Source organism: Hyposmocoma kahamanoa, unplaced genomic scaffold (assembly GCF_003589595.1).
Source record: "Hyposmocoma kahamanoa isolate Upper Pololo Valley unplaced genomic scaffold, ASM358959v1 277, whole genome shotgun sequence".
NCBI classification, from domain to species: domain Eukaryota; kingdom Metazoa; phylum Arthropoda; class Insecta; order Lepidoptera; family Cosmopterigidae; genus Hyposmocoma; species Hyposmocoma kahamanoa.
The window spans coordinates 706899-718323 of NW_020653774.1; the positions used below are offsets into that span (position 1 = coordinate 706899).

The window sequence follows — 11425 nt, forward strand, 5'->3', positions numbered from 1 at the left end:
TTTTCATAAACTGGCCATAATATAACAGTTGCAGTGCCGCTCTGAGCTTCGAATCGCAAAGATCTGTTCTGATCAGAAGTCTCATGTGCAATTTCACCAGCACCCTTACCCTTCAACAGCTAAACGCAGTAATGCTAACATTACTGCTTGGCAGCAGAAATGGGTAAGGTGGCAGTACTTCCCTGGACGAACTCTTTCACAAGGAGCTCTACTGCTACTAAAATTGCGTGAAATGCTATTCGACTGTTTTTTATGCCATGTGCCCTTTCTATGCAGGGTGGCCAACTTATTGACGCGACCTGACGGGCGATTTGGGGATCGGATGATGGAGCTGGAGTGGGGCAGGACATATTACGAGACTAGCGCAGGATCGAGGTGAATGGCACAAACTACAAAGACCCAGCATTGGGTGAACTGGGACTGTGGATGATGAACGCAAACGGTGTATTCTTTATTTTAGCTAATTATGTCTTTGTTTTTAAGCCGTCTGTATAATAATAATAATAATAATTCATTTATTCGCTTCAAATAGGGTAGGGTACATTACACATGTTGATGGTAAAAATTAAATCAGAACTTAAACCTATTCGGCCTTCTAAAATAAAAGCATGCAAATACAATAATAAAATAATACATTGGTGGATTGAGATTCGATTTTAAAACAATAATTAGGCAACAAATTGATAAATTTAAGATAATTGATTTAATTTGATATGTCAGAATCGTGTATGTCATAATTTAATAATAATAATATATATATTTTTTTTAATGATAGGAAAAATGTATGCATCAATTAATTATTCTTTATGATTCATGAATTCGTCAATAGAGTAAAATAAATGATCAAAGAGCCACATGCGCAATTCCTTTTTAAAATTAGTCAATGGTAGAGGCTTAATGCGATCTGGTATACGATTAAAAATTTTTCCACACATTACATACGAGTTATTTAGAAAACGTTTTGTTTTGGGTATTGTATTTAGTACGATTTTATTGGGCTTCCTTAGGCTTCTCAATGTTACGTCCTTCGCTATTAAGAATTTCGATAGATTTCGTTTCACGAATATACCAACTTCGAAAATGTACAGGCATGGGAGGGGCAATACTCTTAGTGTTTTAAAGTGAGGACGACATGAGATATACGGTGCTACATTGCTTATGGCACGTATACATCGCTTTTGAGCAATAAAAACCTTCGCAAAATCTGTTCCGTTGCCCCAAATTACGATACCGTATTACCGTACAGACTCAACATACGCAAAATAGGCAGTCCTGGCTGTGCATTTATTCGCTACTTTTGACAATTTGTAAAGAGCAAACGCAAACCTATTTATTTTAGCACATACTTTGTCCGTTTGATCCCTCCAATTCATCTTTTGGTCTATAATTAATCCTAGTATCCTGTACCTGCAGCCCCTGCCTGTATTTTACAAAAATGGAAGATTCAAATACGTGATTTTCATTACAATTTCTCAGTAATAACACAGAATAAGTAATACATTGAAATTAACGAATTGTGAGAACGTACTCCCAATTTTTGAGTAATAGGCGACAATTAAGTCTGCCTTATTAAATTTCTTGAACATAATATAATTATTTCTACGAGTTCTTAATTAAGCGTTTTTGTCGTGTAATCCAAAACAAGATAAGAGTAATTACTGTATTTCTTTACTTAATTCTTTATATGAAATAAAATATAAATAACATACACAAAAGCTTGATAATAAAAGACGACTCGCAACTGTACCCGGAGTTTTTGTACGTATCAAATAACAGATTAGAACGAACAAGTCGTGCGCCTTGTGGTAAGTGATGCCTGTCCATAACAGTTGCTGTGCCATTAAAAGCTTCAAATAGCAAAAATTTGAAGGCCACTGCCACTGTGCCCATCATTCTTCTACTTACCGTGTCGATGGTATCGATTATTAATACACAGGTCGAAAATTCCTTCGAACCGGCTGGATTCGAACCAACGTCTTCTAGCAAACCTGGAAGCTGGAAGACGTTGGTTCGAGGATTTTTTCCCAAGTGTTCGATTTTTGTATTAGTGGAAAAATAATTGAATATCATGGTGGTGAAACCACTCAAAACATTCGCCAATAGTACTCAAGGATACACCAATTGAACGGGTAGATAGTTCCAAATATTCGGGCATCTTAATTACCAAAGACTCCAGGTGTACACCTGATATTGTTGCACGAATTGCAATGATAAAAACAGCTTTTAACCATAAAAAAAACAACTGTTAACAGCTCACGCGATGCGCTCCTCCTACCGCAAAATGGCGGCTATTTGGTTTCGCAAATTAGAAAAGCAAAGCTTTTGAGATGTGGGGCTGGAGGATGATGAAGGGTATAAGTTGGATAGAAAAGAAAACTAACGAGGAGGTATTGAGGGTGGTGATCGAGAAAAGAACGATCCTGAATACTATAGAGTATAGACGCGGGAAAATGACTGGACATTTGATACGACACGACAACCTCCTTAAGACCATTTGTAGGGAAAGATCGAGGGGAAGAGGGGAAGAGGTCGACTTAGGCGAAGTTACATATACCAAATAAAGGAAAAGGCCGGTGTCGTGTCGTATAAGGAGGTCAAGGAGCTGGCTTGTAGGAGAGAGGTCTGGAAGAGGCTCCAACGACAAGAGTATAACTCTTAAGTTTGACGAAGATGGTGGTCAAACATCGTGGCATTCAATAAAAAACTTAAAAAATTTCAAGTTGTGTGGAATTGTTTTTTTTTTTTTATTGCGACTCGACAAAATGACTGCACCGCGCCTGATGGAAAGTGCGAATACAGTCCAGAGATGAGAGTAACGGATGGAAAACACAAATATCTTCACTCCGTCACTATCATTTTGCCGGTCTGGCCAAATGCACTGGATGTACACCAACTGATCCCTGAACGCGATTCGCAAAAGCGTTTCACTGTGGAGGGTTTTCCGCCGTGTGTACTGTGGTCGCTATCCAGTCGGCACAGAGCCTACCACAATGCTAAGCAGATGGACACTTGTGACGCCCTCGGTCGCCTCTTACGACCCCCACGGGCATGTATGGGGAGGCGACAATGTATTCTTAAGCCGTCGCCCCACGGCTAAAATTATTAAAGTGACATCTCTAGACAGCTGCTGGTAGCTGTAAAGGTATTTTGCTGAGTGAAGAATCAGATTTCTCACAGAAGGCGCTACGGCAAAAAAATCGTTAAAAACCAAAACAAAGACCTGTCATAGAAGAATCCGTAAGGTCCGCCAGTTCGATCCGTGGCTTTTAGGTGGCATAGCGCCTGACACGGTTTGCTGGAAGACGTAGGTTCGAATCCAGCTGGATCGAAGGAATTTTTTCTAAGTGTTCTAAGTTTGTATTAATAATTATAACATTTGTTATAACAAAATTGAGGGCAAACATTATTTTATTGAGTTGGAAATCGAGTTTTGTTCAAATTTTTTTTTTTTATTTTTATTTTTTTTTTATTGTGACTCGGCAAAATGACTGCACCGCGCCTGATGGAAAGTGCGAATACAGTCCAGAGATGAGAGTAACGGATGGAAAACACAAATATCTTCACTCCGTCACTATCATTTTGCCGGTCTGGCCAAACGCTTCTTCACACTACGTTTGAAGGACCCGATGTTATAGAGGGGAGGGAATACATGCGCCGGGAGTTGGTTCCACAATTTGATGGTTCGGCATAAGAACGAATTGCCAAACTTTTTAGTGCGGGACGGTATTAAACTGACAGATAATTAAATTAAAAAAAAGAAAAAAGAAATTGACAGATATTATTACAAAAGTTTACTGCTTGGTGATCTAAATGACTAGATTAGCCTTTTATGTTAAATTGATTCGCCATTTTCAAAATGGCATTGAAACAAATCGATACAGAACGTCGTTAGATGGCCTAAACTAGAATCGATTTTCATGAAAATCGAATCTTAATGTGCAACATTAATAGAGGGAATACACAGGATTTCAAGAGGGTGTTGTGTGGAATTGCCTCTTTTTCGTCAAAAACATTTTTGTTAACTGCCTCCGTGCCCGAACGGTTACCATGCGTCCCAGTTCGCTTCCCGGGCCGAGAGAAATATTTGTATGGCCTACATTCATTTCTCTCGTGAGTTTGGGTGTAAATTGTGGTTGTCTATGCGTGTGTCCATGGCAACCGCGACACAGGGTTTCCCTGGTGCGGGGCTATGTTGAGTGTACGCGTTATTATTATTATTACATCGAAATTTGTAATAAGTATGTAATTGTACCAAATTCTGTATTTTCCGTTTCTGCCCGATTTATGAGGCAGAAATGGGTTAACCGGTTAAAATGGGCTTATGTTATGAAATATTTAGGCATCACAGTGTTAATCAGTTGATTAAACATAACGCCCCTTTACGTTAATCAACAATCAACGCATCACCGCACCACCCTGCCAAGCGATCGCATCTTTGGCATCGCCCGCGTCGCCCCAAATCAGTATAATTGGTTCAGTTGGACGCAAACTGCCATATTGAGTGATCTCGTGGAAGGTCCGCCACTTGGTCAGGGGCTGCTGGCACTTCGAGGTTTGACAGGTTAGTGAACTTTTGCATTGTCCGCGCTGAGGCCGTCACGTGGAATACGTGCTAGAAAGATAGGGTACAAATGTGATTGAGACGAAATGATCGAACAATTGAATAAGCTTTGGGGGCTTTTATAACTTGTTTAGGCAGTTAATACAAAGAAAAATTCTGATAACAAACTAGTGGAAAAATTTCACAACAAAAAATCGAGGTGGTAAATCATCAATTTGTTTGCTTGTTTGTAGAGAGCCTCTGGGTTTGCGATTATACATCGAAGAACTTTCGTTTGTGTAAAAATTATACTAACTTCTTGTTAACACATTTGTACAAGCTACGCACTATGCCGCCTTAAACATTTGTAAGTGATGCAGAACAACATATTTATACATACATTTATTGACGACATTATCATTATTTGTTACATTAATTTTATAGCATGTAGAAGAAACGTTTATAGACGTTTGCAGTGTGCATGAGAAAAATATCTGCAATAGGGCATCATTCGGCGAAAGCACGATGCACAAATGTGTTAAAAAAGAAGTGGTCGTAGGCGGGTGGCGGCGCTATAGTTTTGATTTCTAAGTTACGTACATTTGAGAATATTCGGCAACAAACATCTCGCTAACGGTGTAAAGGAAAACGTAGTGGTGAAACGTGCATGTCGAATAAGTTTCACAAAGCTTGGAAAACGGCATAGGTTCACAAACTTTCTGACTAACCGCCTACTTAAAACCAAAAAAAGATACCACAAAAAACACGTATTTTTAAGTTAACTTAACGCAAAAAAAATCACAAGGAAAAACAGATTACATACAAATAATTGTTTGACATATAATTGCAATTAAAATTAGAGGAAAAATGCAAAGTAGACAGTCTAGTACGGTCTGTGTTGCAGCGTTGTGCTAAGACGGAACTTATCTCGGCATAATAATATGCTGCAGTAACTTACCACAGCGCTGATTTTCAGTAAACCCGTAGAGCTCGACGCCAGCAATAAACGCGAAAAATTATAAATACTGTTACAAATTACATTTACTATTATTATATATTATGATTAATATATAAATAAATATAATATAAAAGCAAGCTAAGATAAATAATGATAATATCAAAATTCCTACATACTAAAACCCAAATAAATGAGATTATAGGGTTATTTATACACCGTCAGCGAACCTTTTACGTCAAAAATGGAGGACCAATTGCTTCGAGGCCCTACCGCCCGCCCTTGGACTCTTCAGCGCCCATTGGGGGGCGATAGCGACAACTTTGGGAAACAATGGCCTAAATCATCTCCTTAGGGGAGAGGGACGGCAGTCGGGCAAAGAATGTGTTGATGAAATGTCGTCAAGTGACAATTGGATTGGAATGTCTTACGTATGTCTCTTGTGTCCAGTGTTATGCCACCAGCACCAGATATGGACGAAAAGAAGATCGATATGCGTCACAGCAAGCTCAAGGCGGAAGAGGCAGCTCTCCTGGCCGGCGAGTTAAAGAAGCCCTCGTGGCAGTCCAAGAACGAGGGCATCCACGAGAGGGTCAGCTTCGAGGACTCCATTTGGGGCTTCGACCTGGCCGGTGGCTCTTTTTATAAGACGCCTTTGAGAGTTGTTCATGTAAGTTGGTTTATGTTTTTGTGGTTAACTGCAAAAAGCACTTCCTATATCTCCTAGTACAAAATCTGTAAAAAGAATCCTAAACAAAAAAAAATGTAGGTATATATAGCGGTTTTCTTGTAAAATTTCGAGGTAAGTTTGTGTTTTTTCTATAGTGAAAATTTTTACGAATCGTGTTTTCACACCGTATAGTAATCAGAGCATGTTCTCAATTTTACTATATATTATTTCAACGTGATTGATCCAACACTTAAACAACCATTTGAAGTACTATACGGTAATATACTCTTGACGGTTTACAGCGGAATTGGATGATGAGATTCGCTTCCCGGTAGTGTCAATTTCGGTAATGAATTTTTCTAAATTTGTCTCGGTCAGATTGTTCTGTGCGGTTCTATGTGTACCCATACTATTTCAGGAATTTCAGTTTGAGAAGAAACAATATTATTGGGAATGAAACAGCATGTAAACTCAAAAGTCTAGTCGTTTCTCAATACATTATTTATAGATTATGCTTTAAATAAATAAAATCGTATATAAACTTTATCTCTTCCCAGGTAAAGCCGGATAGTAGAGCGGAAAAAGCCGGCATCCGCATCGGTGACAAAATCAAGCGGATCAACGACATCGATACCTCAACGCTCACTATCCAGGAGGCGCATGAGATCATAATCGAATCCGGAGTTCATCTCAAGATCGCTGTCACTGCGTAAGTTCAAACACAAATAATTAAATTACCCTCTTCCTCTACCTGCTCCTCCTCCTCCTCGTGCTAATAATACCAAAGAAATATAGGGGAAAAAATAAACATTATAACTTTAAGAGGTAACGAGGTAACGAGGGGACAAGGTCATAGACTTGGTGGACTGGTCTTATCTTTCTTGTCTTCTAATGTTAGTTTCATCAACGTAAGCTGACATTGTCTTTTATTTTTAAGGCCTGAAGATGAAGAAGACTCCTACTTCTGCTACCAAGATCCTACTGTAAGTACTCTTGTCTTATTACATAATTACTATTGGTTGCTGCGCACTTTTTTCATAAATGAATGGCGCTTTCTTTTGTAAATTGTAATTACTTTTTTGCATCTTTAAAGTAACCCTTTATTTAATGGCATGTCTACGCCCACACACACACAAGCACGCAAACAAAGGTAAAGATCAGAAAAAACACGTTTCATTACCACATTGCTTATTATATAACGTAGTTACTTCTATAAGTGTGTGTTTGGAGATACAGAACATAGATCTATTTTTTTAGTACAGTCTCCAAGAAGTTAACTTTTGGTTATACGTTTAACAACACACTTTCAATAATAAACTGGCGTAATCAGTAAATTACCATAACTGGGACTTTTATTAAATCAATAAAAAGTACGAAATAAAACTAATACATCAATTTTAAAAGGCATATTGCTATGTACGTTTTTTAAATCTGTCACATTGAAGTCTAGGAGGTGTTTGCTGCAGTTGCTAACAAAATATACGTCAAATTGACGCCTCAATCAAGATAAAATTATTGTTAACGATGGATTTTCAAAGGATCTCAGAAAGGAGAACTCATCACGGTCATTAAAGCGATATTTTATATCCTTAACTTTGAAGGGAGTTATAAACTTTCATGAAGCTAATATTGAACGTTGGCAGTTGCTAATTAATGTATTAAACGTAGAATAATTCATATCCGAAAATTGGAACAGTCGAGAATCGTGAAGGCGTGACAGTTTTGCGAATGGCTTTTCTACGAATATTGCCCACGCTGTTGTCTTATGAAAGAGATCATTATGTATAACATATAACATAAAAATGGTGTTGTGAAGGCGTTGAAGGATAACTAAAAAGCATGTAAATTTAGTTACAGCCTACACTGGTTTTGATAAATTTATTAGGTAGGTAGGTATAATGTTTTCTTGTATGCTTTTTGTATGAAATAAATATAAACTCCCAATGTGTAACAATTGCGAAAACCTAAGAACTTAATTTCCACTTTGTTAGAAAATAATAGAGTTGTTTATTTCATATTATCAATGTCACAATATTACAATTTTATGATACAATCATAAAATGTAAAAGACAATCTTATTAAAGGTTAATAAGATTGTCACTAAAATAAACAATAATAATGACTATAAAATTAAAAAATAGTATAATAGTATAACTAAAAAAACAAATTAACTTGTAATATTGCACAAATATAACAACATTAAACATAAAAATAAAATTAAAATTACTTTGAAAGGTGTAATACCTCTGCAATGTACAATTCATAATCTAATAAAAAGAATTTCAACCGGGTATAAAAAAAACATTTCGTCGTTTGTAAAGCTTTTTAGATTTGCAAGTAGATGTTCGTAGAATTTTTAGTTACGACCATAGTATAAAGTCCTACGGGATTCTCTTGTGGAGTAAAGCGGAAGGCATTCAAACCATTTTTGTATTGCAAAAACGAGTGATTCGTTCTGTGTGCCGTTTAAACTCCCGTGTTTCTCAGAGAAAAGTTTAATGAGACTGGTATGATGACTGGGGCATCACAGTACATTTACTGTAATATTTCGTATGTCCGTAAAAATATATATATAAATCATTAAGAAAGCAGATGTCCATAATATTAACCTTATAGAACTAAGTCCAAACTCATGGTATCACGATTTCGTTTAACTGGTAAATGATTCTATTATGATGAAGTGTATAATATTTTACAATATAATTCGGGAGCATATTATTAAGATTATCATTTCCTAAGTTTATTTTTTTATTTTATTATTTGGAAGATTTACAAATCTCCATAAGTAGTACAGAAAATAGGTTATTAAGATCTTAAAACCTGTATTAAAATTATTTTAATTGAAAACTACGTGTTAGATAAAGATGTAGGGAAAGACGGCATGACTCTAGATTCGACACCAATTTGATTCAAAGTGTATTGTTTTTAAGTTTATTTGAAACGAGCAATTCCTAGAGTTTCTTGCTCGTTCTTCTCAGGGAAAGAACAGTGAATTTATTTTACCAATGGAATAAATACTTATTGGTTTTAAATTTGGCGGATTTCTCTCGGATAGGTAACAAGTTATACGTTCCAGGTTAGTTTCAAAACCAATACCAAAATTTCGTCACCCAACAAGCATATAAATTGGAGCATCGGTATGCGACCTGTAAATTACGCCACCGGTGGTTCAGTATCACAAAAAAATATTTTATATAATAAGCCTATAATTAAAGTGATTAACAATCCCAAAAAGACGTCGGAGTCGGTGCCAATGAGACGAATAGCCTCGATTTGTCACCCGCAAATAGACAGTCACGAGTCGCCACTCCTCTTAATTTGATTACTGATTGGCAGCGTCATTGTGACAGCCACACATCTCATTCACGGCGGGCGTGTGGATTCTTTTGTTGGTAATAAATAACAATATGATGCATAAAATAAGGTTTTATTGTGACTCCAATTCCTACCCTTGGTATAGTAAAGCAACATGTGATAATACGTCATAAATGTTTTTAACAAATTCATAAAAATATAAGAACTACATGACACAAATTACTAATTAACGTATAATTTTCTAGCTCTCGTATTTAAGCACAAATACTTTTTTTATGATACCATGTGACATGGCGGACAAGTCGTGTACATGGTGAAAAGCTACGGCATTATTATTAAATCGCAAATATCTGTGGGTCACCATGAGACCAGCATCGTTGCCTCTCAAAACCGGACCACAGTCATGATCATATTACTGCTTGGCTACAGGCCATAGGAGTCTAACTACCTCAAGTTATAATTACAGCAGAAGACTTTCTTGTGAAAGATTTTGTTCAGGGAAGTACTGTCATCTTACCTATTTCTGCCGCCAAGCAAGTAATGTCAGCATTTCTGTGTTCCGGTTTTGAAGGGTTAAGGGTACTGGTGAAATTACAGGCACAAGGGACTTGTCAACGTATGTCTCAGGGTGTCGGGCGCTGTGGCAGTGCCTCTCAGATCATTGCGGTTTAAATTTGAAACTGTTGCGACAGGCGTGCCGCTTACATGCAAAGTATCGTGTAAGAAATAAGGCCGTGACACACAGGGCTAAGAGCGTTTTCTATAACGGAACCTTAAATTTTACTCCAATAAATTATGATTAACGGGATCTAATAATTCTATGTCAGACTATTACAGTTCAATTTGCGAGGCATTGTTGAACATAAATAATTACACTGTTCATAAATCTTATATTATTTGGAATATTTGTTGAAACCACGTATTCATATACACCCCGTACCTTACACAACATAACACCCGAACTAAATCAAAATATAGCAATAACTCGTTTACAATCCATTAAGGGCAACAATAGAAGAACAGCGTCTAGACAAATGGCCGCAATAAGATATTTCATTGTGTGTTATCATTCCCTTACATTACGGCTCTTATAGAAAACATTCTGGTAAATGCTTTTTAAGCCTGTTCTAAAACGAATTGTCTTTTTTAAAATGAATATACTTATTGTTGACACAAATATCGAACAAACACAAAGAAAAATTAACCACTACTGTTGCCTCAACGTGGCTACCGAGCTACGGAACAAACCAGCAGATCTTATAAATTTCTCTAGGTGGTTGTTGCGAATTTTTGTAATGGTTTATAAAGGGTTTTTTTTGCCGTACCGCCACCTCAACTTAACCTTACATAATTCTGCCGCAAAGTAATAATGGTAGCATTACTGCGTTCCGGTTTTGAAAGGTAAGGGTGCTGGTGCAAGCAGTGTCGCTTGTCACAAAACATTTTATAGAAAATATTTTCTACGTGTCAACATCTGTACAAGTTGTGGTTTCATAAATAAATGAATAATGTATCGAGTTTTTCGTATATTTATCGCGTACATAATCGCGTATATTTGTTTTTCAAACAAACCAATTTCGGCCCTTTGACATATTTCAGTTTTTTGTTGACCATGGACCTGTAAAAAAAGTTTCATTCCTGAACGAATTACGATTTATATAAATAGGAGAGTTGAAAAGGTTTATTAATGGAAGTGCATGACTTAAAAAGATTGAAGAGAGGTTTGTTAGAATCGTGTAAAGTCAAAAGGCGTGTATACCCTACATATGATGTCTGTAGTTTTTAATATTGTTAATATTCGCGTCGATATCGTCCAAATTTACTCGAATTATAGGCGACGAAGAGGTCTCATCACGCCTTGAACCTCTGCAACTGCGTAGAGATGTTGCATCGCTTAGCGCCTTTTACCGCATGTACCATGGTGAGTGCTCTGAAGAGCTGTTCA

General features: G+C 36.9%; 1 protein-coding gene across 1 annotated transcript in view; it reads left to right on the top strand.

Annotated features, from left to right (window-relative positions):
• Positions 1–4472: 4472 nt before the first annotated feature.
• LOC113229085 overlaps positions 4473–11425 on the top strand; it is a 14083-nt gene continuing 7130 nt past the window's right edge. Inside the window, exons 1-4 of the mRNA XM_026462579.1 lie at positions 4473–4561; positions 5946–6165; positions 6723–6874; positions 7103–7148. Coding sequence (XP_026318364.1) covers positions 5950–6165; positions 6723–6874; positions 7103–7148 — 414 coding nt within the window. The 5' untranslated portion in view covers positions 4473–4561; positions 5946–5949. The remainder of the gene's footprint in view (positions 4562–5945; positions 6166–6722; positions 6875–7102; positions 7149–11425) is intronic.